This window comes from Ambystoma mexicanum, chromosome 1q (assembly GCF_040938575.1).
Source record: "Ambystoma mexicanum isolate Mex_15411 chromosome 1q, UKY_AmexF1_1, whole genome shotgun sequence".
Lineage (NCBI taxonomy): Eukaryota > Metazoa > Chordata > Amphibia > Caudata > Ambystomatidae > Ambystoma > Ambystoma mexicanum.
The window spans coordinates 494,904,930-494,926,982 of record NC_090922.1 but is presented as its reverse complement, the minus strand read 5'-3'; the positions used below and the strand labels follow the sequence as shown (position 1 = coordinate 494,926,982).

The following is a 22,053-nucleotide window of genomic DNA, read 5'->3' as shown; positions in this document are numbered from 1 at the left end:
GTGTTAATAGCATGTTCAGCGCTCCCCGTTGTGAACACCAGGCTCAGCTCTCCCCATTGCAAAGTGTAATCTGAGCTCTCCCCAATGGTAAACCCAAATGTGGCTCACTCTACTGCTAAACTCAAGCTGAGCTCTTCCCATTGCAAACCCCAAATTTAGCACTCCCCGCTGCTAATGACAAGATCAGTTTTACCCACAGCTAACCCCAACGTGAGCTCTCCACACTGATAAAACCAAACTGAGCTCTCCGCACTGCTAACTCCGAGCTGGACTCTCCCCCTGCTATGCCCAAACTGCACTCCTCCCACTACTAACGCTAAACTGAGCTCTCCCCACTGCTAATGCCAACCTGAGCTCTCTTCCCTACTAACACCAGGCAGAGCGCTCCCCATTGCTAACTCCAAATTGACCTCTCCCCACTGATAACACAAGGCTGAGCTCTTCCCATTGCAAAATCGAACATGAGCTCTCCCCACATATAATACCAATGTGAGGTCTCTGCAGTGCTAATCCCAAAATGAGCTCTGCCCATTTCTAAAGCAAGCATGAGCTCTCACTACTGCTGAAACCAAGATTGCCTCATTCCACTACGAATCCCAAACTAATCTCTCCCCAGTGCTAATTCCAGGCCCGGCTCTCCCTGTTGGGAACACCAGGCTGAGGACTCCTCATTGCAAAGTAGAAACTTAGCTCTCCCCATAGATCCCACGGAGCTGGGATCCCTCCAATACTAATACCAAACTGAACTGTCTCCACTACCAACCCGGAGACAAGCTCTACCCACTGCTAACGCCAGGTTGACCACCCCCCACTGCTATTCCCAAGCTGAGCTCTCCCCAGTGCTAACTCCGAGCTGAACTTCCCCTGTTAAACCCAAGATGAACTCTCCCCACTGCTACCGTCAAGCTGTGGTCTCCCCATTGCTAACAGCAATGTGATTTCTCTCCATTGCTAACATTGAAGTGTGCTCATCGCCTCCTAAAACATACATCCAAATCCCCTCCACCCCCCGACATAACTGAGACTGGGCAGTCTGCTCTCCCCCCCCCCCCCCCAGAACCCCAGGCGTTTCCTCCCCTGGGTGCTTGTAGATCTAGTGCTCCCAAATTGCCCGCCCTCCTCCTCCCCCATTATTAGCTCCTCACTTCCATGTATCTCTGCTTTCCCTCGCTGTGTAGTACGACTTGTAAAGCGCACTGTTGCTTCCTGAAGCTATGTCTACACTCAACAATAATAATATTATTATTAATAATAATAATAATAATAATAATAATAATAATGGTGGCTGGCTGCATGAGCACATTGTAATGGGCAGCCTGTGCATTGAGAGGTCGAATTACCTGCTTAGCCGTTCAACTTTCAGAGGTTGATAAATAAGACTGGCCATTATAGCACATAGAAGCTGGAGGAGTCCAGCAGGATGCACGGTGCAGGAACACAACATTATTGTTAACACTAAGCTGAGCTCACATCATTGCAAAGTACAGCCGGAACTCCCTCAACGCAGCCGCAACTCTGCTATTCCCTATCACAAGCAAACCGAGTTCTGCCTCTAAAATCAGGACTCAGCCTACCTCACTCACCCATGCTGAGCTCCATCCCAGCTAATAGCTGAGCTCACCCCAGTGCAAAATCCCCAAGGCGAGCTCTCAGCAATGCGCAGCAGTGGAAACGCGAGGTTGCGCTTCCCAACTGCAGACACTGCCTGAGCTCCTCACTGACGGCCAGAAGCCAGAATATAGACACTTTGCACTGGCGCAATGGCAGATGTTCACCTCACAACGGCAAACGTTGCCTTGGCCCATAAATGCATTGACAACACAGGATATTTCCACTGGGGCAAGGTTGGCCCTAGTGCTAATACCGAGCAAATGCGTACTCCCACATGTGTGAAGTGTCTGCAATATTGCCCGCGTAATCCCACTTGACAGTGATTTGCCAAAAGGAACTGCAAAAGCCGAGACTTGTATTTTATGGCAATTTATTTTCGAAATGCTGAATTATTTTTAAAAGTGTGTATCTAAAGATGAATTCAGCACAAGCAACATACGTGACTGCACATTCACGCATTTAAAGTACGCTAACAAATTTCTAAAGTCATCTTTGCGATTACGTGGTTTACAATGGGTTGAGCAGAAATGATATGTGCTGGTACCCTCTGCATTTGGGAGCGTGGACGCTCGAGCAAACGGTGCCAGCGCGATCGGACATGACCCCAGAGTCGACGACCGTCTCGCTGTCCCTCCGCTCTCTGGATACAGAGGTGGAAATATGCGCGAAGGGTTCGTTGCAAGAGATGCCGTCATAGCACGTTTTTCTTTTCTTTTTAGGAAACTCCTTGGAGTGCTACAACTGCGCCAGTCGCAATACGCCGGACTGTACTGGGGAGCTGATAACCTGCCCCGAAGGGACGACGAGCTGCATGAATGCAATCGTTCGATATAAATATGGTAGGTTCGGTTGTACAGGGCGTGGTTCATCAGAAAGCACCTAAGGTGCGGATATTGGCCTTAGGCAACAGAGTGCAGGGGCTTTAAACGTGTTGCTAATCAGCCTTCGAATGACAACTTCACAATACATGTGTGACATGAAATATAATACATTGAGCATAATATCTTCTAGTGCATGAAGCATGACATGTGATATTGACGTTATAGATTATACGCTTACGCCACATCTCGTATCAGAGAGCACAGATGAATTATTGAATGGGCGATCAGGAGGCGACCATCTATTAGATGGAATAAAATACCCCCTCCTCTGCATTCAATATGGATTAACATGCCCCCTTCTGGGCATTGCTGGGATATTACACGTCATGGAGGATCTCCTTATTCAAATAGAGGAAGGAGGCCGAAAGCCAAGGCAATGCAACCCGAAGGGAACTAGCAATATCTCATTTATGTACAGTGGGCCATATTGTATTCTTACTAGTGCCACACACTGCCATTCCCTTTAATACATGGGCCACTAGCTTAATATGTAAGAGATCTTCCAGTTGTTGATGAATATAATTAGTGTAGAATCTGGATTTAAAAAATAAATAAGACTAATATGCAGCTTGCATGTGTTGAAGCATTGCAAAAAATAAACATACTAATGTGCTAAAGGAGCAAATTCAGCACTGCCAGGGGGGCGGGCGGAGGGACACCTACCTATTATGTAACTGATGGGGGCAATGTGTGCAAGGGGATGGGGCACTTTTAAGGACATCTTTGACCGCTGCCCTGTGTAACTTAGGGGCAGTGTGCGCGGGTGCAACCCGAGAAGACTGTGGGGAACAGAGGGATTGGGTGCACCAAGTGGGGCACGGGGTAGAAGGGCGCGCAGGGGATAGGGATAAGGGGCTGGGGTAGTGGATAGAAAAGGTAGTCTAGCACGATGTGAAAAATATAACAGCAATTTTGCAGTACAGGCCACAGGTAAGTAAAATATGTTTCTTTTCGCAGCCTTGTGTCCTGGGCAAACATGAATTTCTAGAGCGTTAGAGCGCTCAGCTACAGCAGTGTACTGGAGACATGTTGCAAGTTGGCTGTTCCCAGGAGAACATAGCCGCAGGGGATTGGGACCAGTACACACTTTCGAGGCCAGTAAACCAAGCACCTGGGTGCTCGCTGGGAAGTGCACAGAATTCTAAAGTAAACACAGGCAAATCAAATTCACACCACAGTGTCGTAAGCGGTTTCAAAATCGCCCTTTAGCCGGTGCACATGGGAAGAGGGCTGAGGGTGAAGGGCTGAGTCAAGGGTAAACAATCAGCAGAAGAGCTTTCGGTGACTGTAGGGTGCAACAGTTTTTGTGTCCTTGCTGATGTCCGCACGGCACCTCATTGGTGTGAATGTCTCCCCTTTGCACAAGCTCCGTTTGTCTTGTGTGTTCAATGTAAACTGACCAAGGGCAAATAAAGTTCCAGTGGTTAACACAATCACATAATGCTGTGTCACTTAATTGTGGGAAGGTTTGTGATGTTACGATGGGTGGTGTGGGAGAATCGGGGCCATGATGGCTTGAACCAATAACAATCAATCTCTGTATGCCTGGAAATAGGAGACTGAAGCAGTCCCACAAATAAGCTTCTGTAAGGTGTTTAAAAAAAATCAAAACATGTGTATGCACATTTTGGTGTTTGTGTATGAAAAAGTTTATTGACAGCTCTCTTCATTCAGTTCAATCCACGGTGCTATTTGAACTCTGTTCTCCCAGTTGTGACTCAGCCTAAATACATGGTTTTACTTCCTGCTCGGTGTACGCTGCTTTTTGGATTCCTTTCCTGTTCCAGTCATTGCTTGCCTTGAAGGACCCCTGATACACTACACAAAACAGTTGCTTTTCAATGAATGTCTGTAAAGTGTCACAGAAGAAATTTGAAAAGCTTGTCAAGACTTTCATTTAGTTGTGAGTTGACAGCTGGAATTGTGCGTTGGGCTGGTTCAATCAACAGGCATTGTGACATATTCATGTGAAATTGATTACAGTGCAGTGGTGATGTAATTTCTTATATCAGTAGTTATATCACAATGAGCCAGTAATATACGAGATATGCAGAATGAGACTGAGTTTGTTCCTCCGCAAGAGAATAGACTCTGAAGCAGGCGACAAACCCAGCAGGGCAAGCTCCTGCAAGTGACACTGAGTTATGGCCACATATCACAATTGCCCGCAGACCAGATAAAGACTAGGAATAGGGAAACATCAATTCCGATGGGACTGCCAAGCAGCGAAAGACAACCTCAAGCCTGGTAATTCAGAACAAACTCTGCGCTAGGCAGAGAACTCGCCCTGGAGAAAATGCACTGAACCATTAGTATAGGTACAGTCAGCTCAGCCCGCATTTGAAGGAAATCAGGAACAGGGATCTTCCACCATTCTGTACAGACACTCACACACACGAAGAAGTTCGCTCTCTCCTCGACATCAGCAAATAAAAGAATGCAGCTATAACCCTAAATCTATTTCAGCCTAGCTGCACAAATACCTGCACACCTCCATGAACACCTGAACAGTCTTTAGAACGCAGCTATGACCCACAAAAATAATCGGCCTAGCTAAACCCATAATCCCATACACAAGCTCCACCACTGCCAGGATGCAGACTCCAAGCAAGGTTTTACGGCTTTGCTGCCCACACTCTACTGATCGCACGCAAACAATGCGCCATGCCTAGCATTAGAATGTAGCTACACACCTTGTAAACTGCACTGGCTGCACACATGCTGAGTCACCCAAGCACTACTTCCCACCCTAGCCTCTCCACTGACCTGGACTATGGTCCCCGAGGGCGTTCAACCCACAGCGCTTTGAGAACATATCAATGTTATAAAAGGCACTATAGAAATGCACAATAACATAACTTAACCGGCCCCCTATCATACCTTATAAGGATATTGCGAGTCACCAAGTGTTCCTTTATAAAGTCACGGAATTCCGAGGTGACTGGCAATATCCTTTTCACTGCCAACTAAATCCAGGTGAATCCGAGGTGCGCTGCGCTCTATTATTTAGTCAACTTTTTATCTATCAATCATCCTTCCTTACTTTACAAATCAACTACGGGCTGCAGAAAAGTTGTGCCTCAATACTGCGCCCGCAAGTGCCACATACAATAAACACATTCAAACAAAGGCACTATTGTTTTTCTGTGCTTGATTTATCAAATCTCCCTCAAATATTCCCTTCAAAACACAAATTGTACATCAAATGACCTAAGGCACAAGTACACCTTTCTAAGCAAATGATTATATTCCCTTAGTCACAATGCTAAATGTATATCATATCAAAAGTAAATACAACCCTTAAACGAAAATACAGTTACTTAACATGCCGATACTGAATTGTCCCAAGTTTGCCTACGCGTGTTCACGAAGCGGGTCAGGGTATAGATATCATTGCTGTGAGCGTCTTCGGGGATTTTTAGTTATTAATTCAATAACTATTTAGTTTATCCTACTGTTACAACTTTTATTTTTGTATTACAAAAATCACTGTACAAAATTAAATAAAGAAACCAATAGAATGCACAGAAAAGAGAAAAGACAAGAACAATTGTCATTGCTAGGAGTGCATCCTGCAGTAATTACACGTACATACTGTTGTATCTATTTAACCAACAAATAAAAAAAAAAAAAAAATCATATCCACTTGCAGTTTAATTATGTACCTGATGTGTGGTTACATTTAGTACAGTTGTTTATCCTTTTTACGCACGGTAGGGGGCATCTTATTCCTGCTTCTAAATGGCCATGCGCTGTCACTCTCTCTACTACCTGGCATGTTGCTTAAAGCAATGTAAGATGAGGTCTTCGAGTTGCTGCTGCATAAAATCATTGCAGAATTTGTTTGCATGAAACATTATTTGCACCCAGGGAAGGGCGCTCAGCCAATCAGGTGGCTCGAAGAGTGGGTGAGAATACAGTCTGTAATGCCCGATCTTTCCAAACATCGGAGGCCCTTCCCAGGGTGGAACCGTCTGGATTGTGGGGAGACAATAGGGAGCCTCTTCCTGTTGCCTACCATATCCCCCTTTCCCCGTCCCCCAAAAGACATTAACACCCTTTCCCCACCCCGCCACCACCGTACTTACCTGCTGTGCCGGAACGTTGTGCTCCTCCCACCCGTGGCCACCATGACCATTTAAAAGGGACTGTTTCCAATGGTGGCGGCAATCTTTGTTTTTTTCTCTCTCGAGATTTGGGTCGCAAAAGAGCACGGAAACCATCTTTCGAGAGAAAAAAACACAATTTGCATCCAGGGCAAAAACCCACGGTGCGAATTGTAAACACACACCAGCAGAGGGGCCGGGGGGCATAGGTGCTGACACTTATGCCCCCGGCTGAGGCATGATTGCTACATTATACAGTTTGCAATGTATGAAAACAGTTCAAGCAATTGTATAAAATGCATCTAAAAAGGATTGTTTGCCGAGTTAAATTATGTAATAACACGGCGATCCGTGCTCTCATGTGTAAAACTATAGCAGTGCACAAAATAAATGTACTATCATAAACAGTACCTTGCCAGTTCCTGCATGTAAAAGAGAAAGCTATTTTTCAGGAAAGGACATTGAAAACCTTGTCACAGCTTTACTTCAGTGTTGCAGTGACTGTGGGCTGGCTCAAGCAGCAGGCATTGTGATGTCACCACTGAAGGGCAATAACTGGTTACATAGCAGTAGTGATGTCATTTTATTATTGCAATAACTGATTACAGAGCAGTAATTCTGTTATTTTTTATTACAAGCCACTAGTGATGTCACAAGTAGCCTGTAATAAGCAGATCATTTTCAAGCCTTTATACATGTATTGCAGACCGACATGTCTTACAAGGGTATTGCATTTCAGTTCCATGAGACTTTAAAAGATGTCTGCTTTCAGCCTTGTTCCGCTGTTTAGTCATGGAACTCCTTGGCCACTTGCAGTATCCTTATAACATGTAGGATGGCACGCATTCCCCCATAGACTAACGCTGTAATATATGAAGTACTGTTGTAAAAGTAGAAACTCTGATTAATGTATGTTATGTTAATAAATGTATAAAGAGGCCCAGAGGCATAAAGGCGCAGGGCGTGGATGGAGACGACAAAAAACAAAACAAATACACACGCAAAGACATACAGGTTAAGAAAGGGGGTGAGGAAAGACCGCAGGGCCACACGTGGAGTCCAGAAAGGTTTCTAGATTTTACTTGAATTGCTGTGGATCGTTTTCCAATTACTGACTATTTTGGAGTTCAGACCCATCCTCTAAGAAAAGTGAGACATTTGAAGTCCATTGTACTAACTGGTTACGCGGGTTTTCTGATGGCACCATGCCCAGAACCTGTTCATACCTTACACAGTCAGCAGATCGCTTGCTTAGAAACGGAAACATTCTGGAAACCAACAGATAAAGCATCCTAGAGCGAACTGCTACCATATTTCCATACCAAAGGGTTTATTTGCTGGCCTCAAAAGAGATCAAAATAGATCAGTCTGATTAACAAAACAGTCCAATGGACGAACATCTAAAAGTAGTGTTTCAGATAATTATGGAGGACAATCTGACTGAGCAAGTTATGTCCAGGAGGACTCTTAAAAAGTAAAGACTCCACGCTGTTTTCTGATTTGTTTGCGGAGGGGCAATTGTGATGCTGGCGGATGCTCGAAATCATCAATCCCGACCTCTCGATAAGATATCCGGGGTGGGGGGAGGGGTGCATGCAGTAAGCTATGAATTGTTTATGGTCTGCCTATGTAAAGATTATTTAGTCTGGGAAGGAATTCATTATAACAACAAAAGGCAAGCCTAGGCGATGCCTATAGTGCTGGCCTTTGCTGCTGTTCTTTGCATTATGCATTTATAGGCACCAGGGTAGAAGGAGGAGAGAGCACAGTTTCAAAGGAGGATGTGATAAGGGGGGCAGGTGTGCAACTGAGTGAGAAGGGGCATAGAGCAAGGAAGAACACCAATGATAGAGGGTGCCATTGATGGTGAGCAAGAGGAAATATGAACGAGGAATGGTGAGAGTGAGAGGGTGAGAAATAAACACAGAGTGTGAGGGGAAGGATGAGCGGGCAAAGATAGAGGGGCTTGGGTGTGTGGGGCTAGAGAAGGGGTAGTGTGGGTGTGTGGAGGAATAAAGGGTGTAGGGTGCATGGGGTTAGAAAGAGAGTTGGGTAGGTGTGTGGTGGTGGTAAAGAAAGAGGGGCTAAGTTTGAGTAGAGAAAGAGGGGGTCTGATGGGTGGCGGTATGGAGAAGGTGGTAGGGTTGGTGGGCATAGAGAGAGGGTAAAGGGTGGGTGGATGGGGGAGACACAGAGGGGGTGTGGTAGGTGAGGTATTGAGCAAGGTGGTAGGGTGAGTAGGAGTAGAAAGTGTTGGAGGCCTGGGTGGGTTGGGGTATAGAGAGTTGATGAGGTGGGTGTGTGGGTGGGTGTAGAGAGTGTGGGGAATGATATAGAGAGTGGGGGTAGGGTGAGTGAGTGGGCTAGCATGGGTGGGGTACTAAGAGTGGGATTGGGTGTATGAGGGTAGAGATAGTTGGGGTAGGTCGGGTTTGTTGGGGTAGAGTGGGTTGGGGTTGTTTGGGCAAGAGGGTAGAAAGAGTGGGGATAGAGGTAGTGGGGTTAGGGTGGGTGGTTGTTTGTAGAGAGAGTGTGGGTATGGTGAGTGGGATAAAGTGGGTGGGGTAGAGAAGGTGGGGAATAGTAGAGAGAGTGGGGGTAGGGTGGGTGAGTGGGAGTTGGGTGAGGTACAGAGAGTGGGTTTGGGTGAATGAGGTTCAAGAGATTGGGGTAGGTTGGGTGAGAGGGTTGTGCTAGTGGCCCTAGTGCGGAGAGGGGGTAGAGCAGGTGGATGTTTTTAGCATGAGACTGTGGCTAGGATGGGTGAGGGTAAGGTGGGTTGGGGTAGAGAGAGTGGGGGTAGGGTGGCTAGAGTGGGGTTATGAAGATAGAGTGGGTGTTGGGTGAGTGGGTGTAGAGAGAGTGGAGGTAGGTTGGGTGCGTGTTGGCAGAGAGTGTGAGGGTAGGATGGGTGAATGGGGGAAGAGAGATTGGGTTTAGGTTGGGTGTGGGTAGAGAGAGTGTAGTAGGGTGGGTGGGGTAGAGAGAGTAGGGTAGGGTGGGTGGGCTAGAGAGAGTGGGGGTTGGTGGGAGTGGAGCTAGTGGGTAGAGAGAGTGGGGGTAGGGTGGGTGGATTGGGGTTAGAGAGAGTGGGGGTAGAAAGAGTGAGGGTAAAGTGGTGGGGTAGGTAGAGAGAGTGAGGGTAGGTGGAGGTAGAGAGATGGGTGTGGGTAGACAGAGTGGGGTAAGTTGGGTGGGGGTAGAGAGAGGGTTAGGGTAGGTGGGTGTAGAGAGAGTAGGAGTAGGGTGTTTGGGTAACGGTAGAGGGAGTGGGGGTAGGGTGGCTGGGGATAGAGAGAGTGGTGCATTGGGTGGGTAGGGGTAGAGAGAGTGGGGATAGGGTGGATGGGTGGTGGTAGGGTGGATGGTTTGGTGTTAAGAAAGGGTGGGTTTGGGTAGAGAAAGTGGCGTAAAGGTGGGTGGCTTTTGTTTTACTCTAAACCGACATCCTGCTGATTCGACTCCTGTTACCTGCAACATCAGCGGCTGGCACTGCGAGTCCAGGGGGACTCTTGCCTTCTCAGCCCGCGCTCGCTTCCTGGAGGAGGCGGAGCCCATCGGCGGTCACGTGACCTATCACGTGACTTGATCACATTTTAAAAAGCAACCCCGCTCACCCTTGCGGCGTTAAGCCCGGTGCGGAGTAAAGGGCGTTGCCTTCTTATTTTTACTAGAACTGTTTTGCTGCTGTTTGGCTCTGAGAGGCATAGACATCGAGTTTCGTCACACAATCAAACTCACTGCACCTCCCGCCACCTGGAACCAAGGTATCTTGATAATTGAACAAACTGTGAATTCTCGAGTCCTTGACTCGGATGAGCTAGTAGAAGTAAGTGAGCCTGTTATTAACTATTCTCAATTTAAATTATACAACAAGGTGCTCATTCTAAAAACTCTATTTAAAAACCACTCTATACTTAAAAGCGATGAAACTTCGTAGCAATCCGACTGAAAATGATCTGAAGACACCTGAATGGGAAGAGCCTATTATATCAACCATGATACCCGATGATATACCGATGAGCACACAACTAGATTTTGCGCCATCATCTTCCTCTAATATAGTGCCTCCACAAACTACAGCACACATTCATTTAGAGTCGCCTATTTTAACTCCTAATAGAGCACACACAACACATGAAGCTTGTCCTCTCCTAACTGAAAACTGGAAAAGAGGACTCGAATTCACTGTTACAACATCAAAGATACAGAAAAAAATCGACGATCACTTCGGTGGAAAAATAACTCTCAAAGAAGCTGCCCCGGTGATCACTCATGGTGAATCCGCATCCATTAAAGCCGTTCCTGCTTCAATATCACCAATTTCTAATACAACCATCCGTCCCCTCGAGAAGATAAATCAATCAAATTTAGATGGGAGTTCAGACTCCTTATCTTCTGCCCAAGACATCAATTTACTAATGCCTCATACCCCATCTGAAGTTCAAATTTTGCAGGGCGAGCCTCTTCAAAGTCCGCCTGGTCCTTCTGCACATACTTTACATGCTCTTAGTTATGTTCTAAATTCCTTAGTCTCAGTCTTTGAATTGCTAAAGGGTGAAGTTCAATCACAGACAGGCTCCCTTATTGAATTAACCAAAGAAGTTGCTGTTTTGGATGGTGCGATGGTAGGTTGTTGTAATCTTATCAACAACAATCTTTTGCAACAAATACAAGAACTCAAAGTAGAATCAGCAAAACAAGGAATAGATATCTCTGCCATTCAGAGATCCATGGCTCTTAAAAACACTTTAGAAGAATCCAACAAAAATTCACTACAGGAGCTTCTCAATCATATACAAAATTCTGCCATCACAGCTCCGTCTTTACTCACTCAAACCATTAATAATGACATATGCCAGCCTTTAGACGATACTCCCTTGTCCGAGTCAATTCTTGATGAATTTCGAAGACTGGCTAATGTAAGTATTGAGTGTGAAAATGAGAATATTTTAAACATACATATAACAAATGATCCGGTCCCCATCAATGAAGAGCAATGTGTGGTGCATACTCCATGTCCACAACAATCTTCGTCATCAGGAGGAAAGAAACAAAGAAAAAAAGAAGCGAGAAGGAAAAAAAGATCACGTGACCAAGGCAGCAACATGAAACACAAGAAAAAGCACACCTCTCAAAAAATTGTTAAGAGTAATACTACAATCAATAAACAAAATCAAGAGGTAGTTCTCTCAAATGATATGGAGAGGGTAAAGAAAACAACATTGATGACGTCAACGAGTTCGCAGACCACTAAAGTGACCTTTGATCAATCTACAGGATCTTCTACATCATCTCCACAGAAGACTTTAAAAATAGCTCCAATTTTCCTACGGAAAGGTTGTTTAAAAAATGTTTCATCATCGTCACTTAATAGTACTGTTAATCAAACCAAAGAGGCCCCGCGGACCATTGCCCCCATTTTCTTAAAAAATCATCCTTATGGTCAAAATCAATCACCAATACTTGATCATAAGATAGAAATAAAACTTGGCACTGGTAAATTCAAAACTTTACCTCCACTTGGCTCAAATGAAGTATATGTTGCAAACGCAAGCCAAAGACCAGGTGCGATTTCAACATCACTCACTCATGAGAGAGAACCTGTTGTCTCTAATTCTCGCACGACCCTCGATTCAAACAAAAGTATAACTTCCTTGACAGACAAGAAAGAAACAAAAAACATGGTCCACCCAAAAAATTGTGGTATCTCTATGGCGAAGCGACCGATCAAGCCCACAGTCAATTCGCAGAAACGCATAGTTTTGGCATCAAAAGCAATATCTAAAAAATACCATTTACAGACTTTAGCACGTCAAGATAATGTTAATAACGATCAAGGGAAAATCTCCATTGCTGCTAAACATCATGTACAATCCAATCTAGACAGCCTGGCTACCACTGTGGATAGTTCAGAGTACACTCTACCATCTACACAAAATAAATCTGAAAAGCAAAGCAATCATAATCTTCTTTCACACGGATCTTCCCAGCAGACTTTAGAAGAACATAGAAAGGAGATTCGGTGTGCAGTAGACGCATATATGTCAGCACAACCAGCACAAAAATACTTTAGACACTATGACCCAACCAGCAATCTCTCCCTCCATGGTCAAGAAACCTCTATTCCTAGACTAGAAATCCCTCGTCAAGCTTGTGAGGCTGAAATTGGGACTGCTAAGACTCAACTCGTATCCCAGCATTCTCTTGGACTAAACTGCATCAAGGCAAACAATCAAACCTCCATAGTCGATCCACCACTAATGGAAAGAAAAATGCCTGATATAAACAATGCGCTACAAGAAAAACATCTTTTAACAGCACTGGGACCACAACTACAACGACTAATTGAGACAACCATAGCAAATTCTCTAGACAAACAAATCTCATCAGAATCGATTCCAGCTAAGTCTGACCCTGCTCTACTACAGAACAAAAGATTATTCAAAAATGATCCCAAACGACCAGCATTGCATTCATTGACCATTGCTTGTCGTCAACCGCCAAATGTGCGATACGATCTAAATCGCAGCTCCATACTTACCATCTTTGCTGAAATCCCTGATTTAGAAGATATACACTCAAATGACATTCAGTTGGTAGAGTTTGAAAATGCCCAGATTCTCACTTCAGTAAAACTGTGGATAAACTCTAGAGTGGTTGTCAATACCATATGGTCAGCTAAGAATCATCTATATGATTTAGGTTTTGTCGTCGAAGTCAGTCATCTCTCATCTAAAACTCCAACGACAAAATCCTCGCCTCTAAATGACATTCATGAGAAGAACATTGACATAACTACCACCCAGGACTCCTCAGTTGTCTCTAGAAAGTCTTGCAATTGCCAGTTAACTCATAATGAGTACTAGCTTGATACATCTAAGCCTCGAACTCATGTCTCTCTTACTAGTTGGAATACGAGAGGGTTTCGTCATTTATTGAATACTGTTGAATTAAGCCTTGATGACGTTGATATAGCTACGCTTCAAGAAACTTGGCTTACTAGTGCCCCAACTTGGGACAATTATAATATACACACAAATTCAGCCCACAAATCAAATCATGGACGACCGACGTCAGGGCTTCTAATAGCGGTTAAACAAAATCCTCTCATAGAATCTGAACATTGGTCATCTCCAAATTGTTTCCAGCAGATGATAAAACTTAAGATTGGTGAATCAATATATGCCTTAATAAACGTATATTGGAACCCTGCTAATATTTCCGACCACTTATTCATGAGAGACATGAATTCCTTAATGCATTTGGTGAGTCTTGACAACACTATAAAACATATTATCATAACAGGGGATTTAAATTTGCATTACTTTGATCGTCATAAATCTTGTAATAGATTGATATTATCGAACCATTTCATCGAGGCTCATAATCTTCAAATGCTAAATGGGTCATTTATAGATGACATTCCCCCACAGCCAACGTGGCATAGAGGTCAGTCCTCAGCAATTATTGATTACATTTATGTAAGTCAATCTCTCATTTCACAAGTTTCTAAGTTTGAAGTATATCCCTCAATTTTGAGTGATCACAATTGCCTCTCTATGCACTGGAATATAATTGACTCGATAAGCGTTCAGGCCTCTAATAACACCTTAGATTTCGTAACTGTCAATTATGGTGGTAATCGCCTATGCTGGAGTGAGACATCTCTAAAAAGATTTAATCATTTCTATGCCAGGTTAACATCTGAAGCTAATATACATTCCATGACACAAACGCCTTACCATAAAGTAATGCAACTTTTTCAACATAAAGCTAAAAAATGTATGTTGTCTAGTACTCGCACTATGCACGTTTTCGATAGGGTCGTAGAAGCTGTAAAAACATTATACCGCTCGAAAAAGCGACAAGCTTTGAAATTGTCGCCCAATTTAAGAACTATTGTCAACTCCAAACTAAGGACAAACTATAAAAATTGGCTAAGATCACATCGAGCGATTCTATATCAAAATGACAGCTCCAATATGCTAAACATGATAGCAGGAAAGAATACTTCACAAATTTGGTCGATAATTAATAAGGTGACTACAAATCACCAAATAAATCAACAATCTAACAATGTGTCTGAACAAGCATGGATCTCGCACTTTTCAAATTTATACATGCCATGTCCAAACATAAACAGTCGGAACCTGCCAGATTTAATAAACCATTTTACTTTAACTTTTGATAAAGAAGACATACTATTTTTCATAAATAAAGCAAGCGCTTCTCGAGCTCCGGGTCCTGATGGGCTTTCGAACTTCACGTTAAAGCAACACCCTGAAATTTGGTCTGAGATATTATACAATATGTTTTCTAATATAATTCAGACACAATTAATCCCAGATTCATGGAAGCGTTCAATTATTCTTCCAATTTACAAAAAAGGAAATAGATCTGATCCAGCAAGTTACAGACCCATCGCCTTGTTGGATGCCCCGGGAAAGATCTTTAATCGCATTGTACTCCGGGACCTAAATAATTGGGCTTCTAATTTAAAAACGAGAGATCCCTTTCAAGCGGGTTTTGTGGCAGGTTTAGGAACAGCCCCAAACATCATGATATTAAATATGTTGAAATCACAGAGCATAGTTCGAAATAGCCTACTATATTTGGCCTTCATCGATTTCAGGGTTGCTTTCGACTCAATTGACCGTCATTTGCTTTATCAAAAATTGATTCGCTTTTCATGTCCCTCTTCTTTAATCTCCATTATAAAACAACTTCATACTAACACTTCGATCCAAGTTCGCCTCACCATGGAAGGCCTGCTCTCTAAATTAATTCTTACTGGCCGAGGCCTTAAGCAAGGCTGTATTCTGGCATCCTTTTTATTCAATTTGTTTATTCTTGATCTTGGTGAATCTTTTGTAGACATAATTAGTGATGCACCGAAATTGGGCCTTCAACGCATAGCCTGGTTGTTATATGCGGATGACTTAGTCCTCTTATCTCAAACCCCTAAAGGGTTACAGAATCTATTAGATAAATTATATGCATACTCAATGGAAAACAATCTGACAATGAATCTAGAGAAAACACAAGTAGTTGTTTGTCAAAAAGTTAACAACAGCTCTAGTGCGAAGAAATATAAATGGCATTTAAACAAGGTCACCTTAATGAATGTTGAAAACTATAAATATCTAGGCTTGACCATTTATAACACACAAAGTGAAAAAGCCTATGTTACCACCCTCAATTCCAAACTTGACACATTGAAATCACAAGCCAATATACTTGTATATCGTTATGGTAAGTTTTCATACACTCACATCATGACCTTTTATCAAACGAAAGTAGTTCCGATTTTATTATATGGAATTGACACCAAACTCCCTATTAGAAGCAACATATGGGAATTATGTGAAGCACGGTTTTGGAGATCTGTTTTAAAACTACCGAATTGTGCCCCACTCCCCATGATTCGTTTTGAAATGGGTTTGATATCACTATTCTCACAATTAATATGGAAAATGTGCGCACTATTCAGGAAATGTTTGTTAGGGTTGGCTAAAAATAACATCTTAAGCACTGTAGCATTTTATCTTGCTAATTCCCAAGATCTTTTCCCAATTAGATGGCGAACTTGTGTGTTAAACGCCCTAGCAGACGCAAGTATATCGCTTGAGACACTCCTCACAAACCCTGATCGAGCCAAGTTAAAGCTGTTCCAATATGATTGGATACGCAATACGGCCAAATGTTGCGCATACAAAGATTTTAATGAACAATGCTTTGGACAAAAAAAGCTGCGCACTATGGCAGACTATTTAATCAAATTTCCAGCACCACATACGAGACAACAATATTTACGATTTAGGTTTAACTTATTACCGACAAGAGAAATAATGGCAAGGAGAGGGTTGATTTCAAAACATTTAAATTATTGTCGTTTTTGTGAAAACTCAGACGCTCCTGAGACTTTACAGCACCTGTTAGTGACCTGCCCAGCTTTAATATTAATGAGAAATCTTTTTTTTACTAATTTATTGTGTGCTTATGTCCCTATGGATGAGAATGAAATTTGGATTAGATTATTCAGGAGCACAAAATTATCTATTAGAGTTGCAATAACACAATTCTTAAATGCTATTCTATCTAATGATAATAATGACATTGCATTTTATGATGAATGATCTAATGTGGAAGTGTAATTGTATATTGTTAATTATGTTTTCATATATTTGAAAGGTTGATTTTATCAGCTATACCAAATAAAAAAAAATAAAAAAAAAGGTGGGTGGCAAACACATTCATGTCACTATTCTCAAAATGTGCTAACTACATTACAATGACAGGCTCAAAGTTATCTATGCCTATGATTGCTGAGCAACGTTGAGAGATATGTAGTTTGAAAGTATGCATGCTGCTTCAAAGGGTCAAACACGTGAACTAATTATGAGCTAATGCTTGGGACCATTGGAGTTCAAGAGTGGCACTGAGGAGGGGAATCCCCTTGATAACGGAATGCAGAGCTCCCAAGATTCCCAATGTCATGCTCGAGTAAGCCATCAATGCCGATTTTTGTTTATTGGAATTCTGGAACTTGTAGTTTTGGCTCTTGCATTTTAAATGTAGCACTACAAATCACAGAACTTTGAGGAAAAACAAGACCGTGTGGCGTTCTCACACATGCAATTGGGCAACTTGAGAGCTTGCAAGAGGGCAATATAGATTGTTTATGTATTTCTTAATGTATTTCATTTATAGAGCACGCAACAACCCGCAGGCATCGGGGAGCTGTTACAGTTTACCAGTTACTTGCAGATGCATGGGAAAAGGTACAAACACAGAAGAACAAGCAGTTAGTAGGTAGGGCAGTGCAAAGCAGGGTAATGTGTGATGGGATGGTTTAAGTAAACAACCAGGTTTTCAAGGATTTCTAACAAGCCCAGATGGAGGGTTTCACGCTCAGGGAAGGATCAGAAGTCACAGCACTCATAAAGTCCATTAAGCAATCTAACTGTAAGGGGGACACCTGTCCAGCTCACATCATCAAAGACTGTGTGCCAGCCCTCGCCCCATTTGTTACTGCTTTCATCAACTCGTCCTTCTAATCAGCTCATGTACCCACTTCCTTTAAAGAAGCCTGGGTCAGACCACTACTAAAAAAAAATCTCTCGACCCAGTGTTACCTGGGAATTACAGACCCAATACCACTGTGCCTTTCCTCTTAAATATCCTGGACAAAGCAGCTTTCCTACAAGTTCAAAAATGTATTAAGGACAATCACCTTCTTGGACTTTGCCAGTCCAGCTTTCGTCCTCGTCATGGCACCGAAACGGCACTACTTGATCTGAAAAATCAAATAGATGACCTGCGAGACGCAGGCAAACCTGTGCTCCTTCTGCTCCTAGACCTCTCCGCGGCCTTTGACTTGGTAGAGCACAAAACCTTATGCCACCATATCTCTTCCACGGCAAACTTCTCCCCAAAGGCATGTGAATGGATCAACTCGTTCCTTCAGGCGAGAGTAATGAAGGTTTTTTCGATATCCTCTAATGCCACCCCGAGTCCTATTAAATGTGGAGTCCCACAGGGCTCTTGCATAGCCCCCACCCTGTATAACCTCTTCACCAGACCCTTGTTCAAAATCCTGGATTCACTGGGCATCTCATATACTAACTGTGCAGATGACACCCAGGTGCTCATACCTCTCTCGGGGGATTATCTAGCTGACACGAACACCCTCAACTTCATTTACTCCACCATTCAATCCTGGATGGCAGACAATTGGCTCTGTCTAAACAGTGAAAAAAGCGAACTCCTGCTGATTGGGTCTCCATTCACACTGAGCAAAATCGCCAAGGAGTATCACACCTTCACTATTGACAACATCTGATTGGGTCTCCATTCACACTGAGCAAACTCGCCAAAGAGTATCACACCTTCACTATTGACAACATCTCCATCACAGTATCACAAGCGATTAAGACACTGGGCGTGTACCTCGAACCAAGCCTGACCATGGACAGGCAGGTCAATTACCATCGCTTCCTCTGCAGCGTATCATTCCAAATTGATCAACACTGTCATTCCATTCTTGGCCCAACAGAACTGTATTATCATAGCTAGAGCCATCATTGGCTCCAGACTGGATTACTGCAATGCCCTCTTTATTGGTACCTCCCAAAGGAACCTGGATAAACTCCAGATAGCACAGAATAATGCCTTAAGGGCGCCAACGGGCATATCACGCAAGGAACACATCTCAGCGCTCAGAAGGCAGGTACATTGGCTACCTATCAAGGAAAGGATTGTCTTCAAAACTCTAGACCTAACCCACAAATGTCTTCACGGCCTTGCACCTATGTATCTAGTGCAAAGGATCTCCAAACAAACAGCGTCTAGACCTTCTAGGTCCGCCTATGCCAACCACATCATGGTTCCTCACACGCGTAAAGTGCGTGCTGGAGGCTCGAGTTTCCCAACAATGGCTGCTACTCTTTGGAACAAACTCCCAGACCAGATTAGATCAATCGAGTCTCATGCTGCCTTCCGCAAGGCCTTAAAAACAAGGCTCTTTGTCTAAAGGGCTTATCCCCCGTGTGCAATATTTTACATATGCTACCTCACTGAACTGGACACACTATGCAATGTAGAATACTGTACTTTGTAACTTAACCCTGTTAGCAACTGTCTGTAAGCGTTACTCCTGGGCCGCTTTTTGTAACCCGCAAGCAAGCCTTCTTAAGTATCCTTATAGCGCCTCGATGCCTGTGGGCTAAAGGAGGGAGGGAGATCCATTGTCTGACTGCGATGAATGGGAGGCTGGAGCCTCTGGCTTTAGTGCCTCTTACTTTGGGCTGTTGGAGGCATTTAGTGTACATCAATCTGGTGGGTCTTGATGACTGCACCTTTCTGAATTTCTGAGAGAGGTAGGGGGTTTCTGTGTTTGCCAGGCATTTGTAAGTGATGGACATGGTATTGAAGATGATCCATTCATGGATAGGCAGCCCGTGGGCTGCCTTTCTGGCTGCAGAGATGTGAGACAGTTTGTGAATGTTGAGGGCTGCTCGGAGTGCATCGTTTTGAATGATTTGAAGCTGTAGAATGTTTTGGGATTAAGTTCCTGTGAATTGCACAGTACAGTAATCCAGCCTTGCACCAATGACAGCTTGTGCTATGCTGAGCTAACTGTCAGGGGATAGGAAGGGCCTGGAAGCATTTTTCTGCTTCGAAGTGTAGGCTGTGGAAGAGGTGATTGCATTCACTTGGTGCGTCACAGAGAGGGTGGCATCTAGGTAGACCCCTAGTATCGTCACTGATGTGAAGATGGGTATCATGGTGTCGTCAATTTTTAAGGCTGTGTATTGGTGGGTGAGCTTGTTGAGCTTTGTGGGAATACCAATCAACAAGATTTCCATTGTATCCCCATTTAGGCAGGGGTGGTTGGTTGCCATCCAGGCTTGGATGGTGTCGTAGGCATGGTCAAGGGTGTTGGAGTCATCTGTGTAACTGCCAGTCAGGGTTAGGAGGCTTTGTGTATCACATGCATAGTTGGTATAGGCTATGTTGAGTAAATCGTGGATGACAAATAGGGATCTTGTGAAAATGTTTTATAATGTGGGTGATATGCATGATCGTTGGGGGACACTGCAAAGGATAGGTGCAAGTTGGGCGTTGGCATTGTCGGAGAACACTTTCATGACCCGTCCTTTTAAGAGGACGGTGATTCATGCTGTAGCTTCTTTAGAGAAGATGGATGAGGTGGTGAGTTGATGGCAGAGGCGTTTGTGACCCACCCGAACAAATACTATTGATAGACCAAGGGCGGAAGCCAGATTGGCGGATTCCTAGAATGTGATAGGTTTCCAGGTAGTTTTGGATCTGTAGATAGGCTGCTCTATCTATGATTTTGAGAAGGAAGGGGACGGTGGTGATAGACCAGTAGTTGTTAGAGGCTGTGGGGTCTAATGATGGCTTTCTCAGGAGTGGGAGGACCCAAACTTCTTTTTTTTTGTTGATAATAGTATTTTAGTGAAATTTAAAATAAAAATTAAGAATTACATTTACTCATAGGCAATGCCAAGTTCAACATCACTGAGATTATGAAATGTTACAGAGAAAGTAAATCTGTTAGGCCGATCAGCCCTGACATTGAAGAGATGCTGTACAATCCAACCTTTTAACTTCGTAATTTGTAATTTAACCAGCAAGGGTGCTTTCCCATGAGTAAAAACAAACAAATCAAAAAATCCATCCCCTCGCCTACCCCGCCACTCCTCCTGACACATCAAGTAAGCTTTCCACAAAGCTCACCTGCTCATTAACGCTGCACAATTTTCTGTCTGATATTTGCAATATTCAAGTCGAGGTAACCAAATGAACCAATCTCAAAATCCCGTTGATTCCATGCAAACTCTTTTGAGTACGTCTTTACTTGAACAAGGCATACACTTTCAGATTGATGCTGCATTTGCAGTTTGTTGCAGGGTCACTTTTTATGTCTCAGAACACCACTTATGACAGGGCGTTACTCTGTTTGGAATAAAACTCTAAGAATGGCAACCATGCTGTATCGATGTGTGGATATGATTCCATTAATGCTGCTGTAAGGCTTTCCATGACACACATTTCGTAAGCTTTGCCTAACCACTTTTTTTTCGTGGGTAATGTGTCACTTTTCCAGCGGATTGTGAGGCAGACTCTAGCTGCTAAAATAAAGTTTCGGGGCATATGTGACAATACTCTACAACCCCCCCCCTCAGTGTCTGTCTCAACCCCAAACAATACTAATAGATAGGTTAGATTTCTATGTATCCCATCAATGGTATGTATCCAACCTAAAATTTCCTTCCAATAGGCCTGAACCTTTGCGCAACTCCACCATTGGTGCCAATAATCACATATCACTGGGAAGCCCTTCCAGCAGTGTGTACTTACCCCCCTGAGGAGTCAGGTGCCACCGCATGAGCAGTCTTCCGTTGTGCATCTTATATTGCATTGAAATTGATGAGGATCTGCATTGAAATTGATGAGGACCAAACTGCTCTATTATTGCAGTCCAGGTCTCCTGATCGTTTGCTATGCCTAAATCTGTGTCCCAAGTGGCGTGTGTGTGTGGTGACTGCAAGTGTTCCCTGGTAATCAGGGAGGTGTACAACGCTGCAACCATTCCTTTTGAACCATGGTGTTCATTCAAGGAGCATTCTAAAGGAGTGAGGGGGCGTCGCAGGCAATCGCCCCATTGTGGGTCAGACAATGCACTTCTTAGCTGCAGTTACTGCTGTGGTTGTATGGTGGTGCCCTGCTGTGCCAGCTTCAATTCATCTCTTGTGATAAAGGTTCGCTCTTTCCACATCTGTCCCCTTTTAATTAGTCCATTCTCGTACTGGGGCTGAAAGCGGATCGGATCTACCATAGGGGCCGAAATGCAGCTGAGTGGTGAGGGCCTTGATGTGACACCATTCATATTGTGCGATGGTCACCAGAGAGACCACAGGACCGTA

The 22,053-nt window shown here is 43.7% G+C and overlaps 1 protein-coding gene across 4 annotated transcripts in view; it reads left to right on the top strand.

Moving 5' to 3' along the window:
- Positions 1-22,053, top strand: part of LOC138529468 (uncharacterized) — a 522,169-nt gene that overhangs the window by 5,635 nt on the left and 494,481 nt on the right. For all 4 annotated transcript variants that reach the window (XM_069640826.1, XM_069640827.1, XM_069640828.1 and 1 more), the window contains exon 2: positions 2,331-2,450. In XM_069640826.1, the coding sequence (XP_069496927.1) occupies positions 2,331-2,450 (120 nt within the window). The remainder of the gene's footprint in view (positions 1-2,330; positions 2,451-22,053) is intronic.